General features: G+C 52.0%; 1 protein-coding gene across 1 annotated transcript in view; it reads right to left on the bottom strand.

Annotated features, from left to right (window-relative positions):
- WWC3 (WWC family member 3) overlaps positions 1-1,563 on the bottom strand; it is a 108,591-nt gene that overhangs the window by 24,195 nt on the left and 82,833 nt on the right. Inside the window, exon 10 of the mRNA XM_077761392.1 lies at positions 476-565. Within this exon, the coding sequence (XP_077617518.1) occupies positions 476-565 (90 nt within the window). The remainder of the gene's footprint in view (positions 1-475; positions 566-1,563) is intronic.

The raw sequence follows: 1,563 nt of genomic DNA, 5'->3' as shown, positions 1-1,563 counted from the left end.
TCAGAGAGAGAGGGAGTCACAGACTGAAACAGGCTCCAGGCTCTGAGCTGGCAGTCAGCACAGAGCCCGACGCGGGGCTCGAACCCACGAACCGCGAGATCATGACCTAAGCGAAAGTCGGACGCTTAACCGACTAAGCCACCCAGGCGCCCCTATTCATATCATTTTTAAAAAATAAAATAAAAATATCCATGTGCATATGGAGATGGACGGACATGCTTCGGAAGCTGTGGATTAAATTACAAAATCGTTGGACGACTTTGACTTCAGACTCATTACTCTGCAGCCAAGTTCGGCTCTCCCCATAGTCCCCGAATCGTGTGTGAGCAGCGCCTCTGGAAAATACAGCGTAGGCGCTTTTCTCCCTGGGTTGACGACCACTTCCGCTTCTAAGTTCTGGTACGGGACAAACAAGCGAAAGGGAACGATGAAGTTCACGGACACGTGGTTCTAACACGATAATTCAGTTACCGACCTTTTTAACTGGGACTGGAGATAGGACGCGAGGCGGGCGGCCTCCTCCAACTGCATGAGTAGACAGTTCCTTTTTTCCTGAAGGAGAATCCTGTAGGTAAGGAAACGGGCCGTTGGTGGATTTTCCAGAGATAGTGAGGACATGCTCCCGGCAGGAAATTCGGCCGTAAGGTCCCCCCCACCGATTTAGGTTCGAAAGACTAAATTCTAAAAACCACATCCAGGTCACAGATGCCAGGATAACCCAGACTGGTTTTGCCTTGCTTGAAAACGTACCCCCAGCACCCCGAGCAGTGCCTGATACGCTGTGGGAGCCTAGCAGGTGCGTGGCTGGGTGGCCGGATGGATGGGTGGACAGACGGGAGGATGGGTGGGTGGGNGCTAAGGGGCTAGATTAGAAAACGGACTCAAAGGCAGAGCACGCAGTAGCCTACTGGAATTCCTCAGAACAAATCAGAGTCCCAGAACAAAATGCACGCAATTCCAAAATCTATAGAATCAAAGTCAGACCCAAGTAAAACAGAACAGCAGCTGTCACAGGGTTGAAGGTCATTTTTTTCTTCTTTCCACTTTTTCTCCCTTATTATTTCTGAGCTGGACTTTTCCCACTGCACTGGGGCCACTGGCCAGGAGACAGCCCGGCACATGCAGGCACTCGCCCGTCACCGAATGAACGCATGAATACGTGGATTCGTACCCGGGGCCCACAGCACTCACATGTGCCGGGATTTCCACACGGTGAGGGCAAAATAGTCAGGGGTGCATGGATGTGGGGTCTGGAGAAGCAGGTGGCATTTGTGAGACCGAATCGACTCCCCTAAGAGAGAACCAACCCACCGAGCTCCCAGCCGCCCCTAGCCAGAGCACACACAACAGAATACCAAGGGTAGAGAAGGTAACATTTAAGCAGAAGGGTCTAGAAGCACAAGGGCACAGGTGAACACTTCAGTTTGGTAGTCCCTTTTCAGATCCAAAAGCGACTCCGCGTTTATTCTGAGTGAAGTGACAGGGCCACGCTATCATCTCAAGCAAACCAGAATTCGTTCCGCCTCCTCCTAGGAGCCGGGCTCTCCAAACACCAGCACTTCC

This window comes from Crocuta crocuta, unplaced genomic scaffold (genome assembly GCF_008692635.1).
Source record: "Crocuta crocuta isolate KB4526 unplaced genomic scaffold, BGI_CrCroc_1.0 scaffold224, whole genome shotgun sequence".
Lineage (NCBI taxonomy): Eukaryota > Metazoa > Chordata > Mammalia > Carnivora > Hyaenidae > Crocuta > Crocuta crocuta.
The sequence above is the reverse complement of the archived record's forward strand: the minus strand, read 5'-3'. Positions and strand labels throughout refer to the sequence as shown.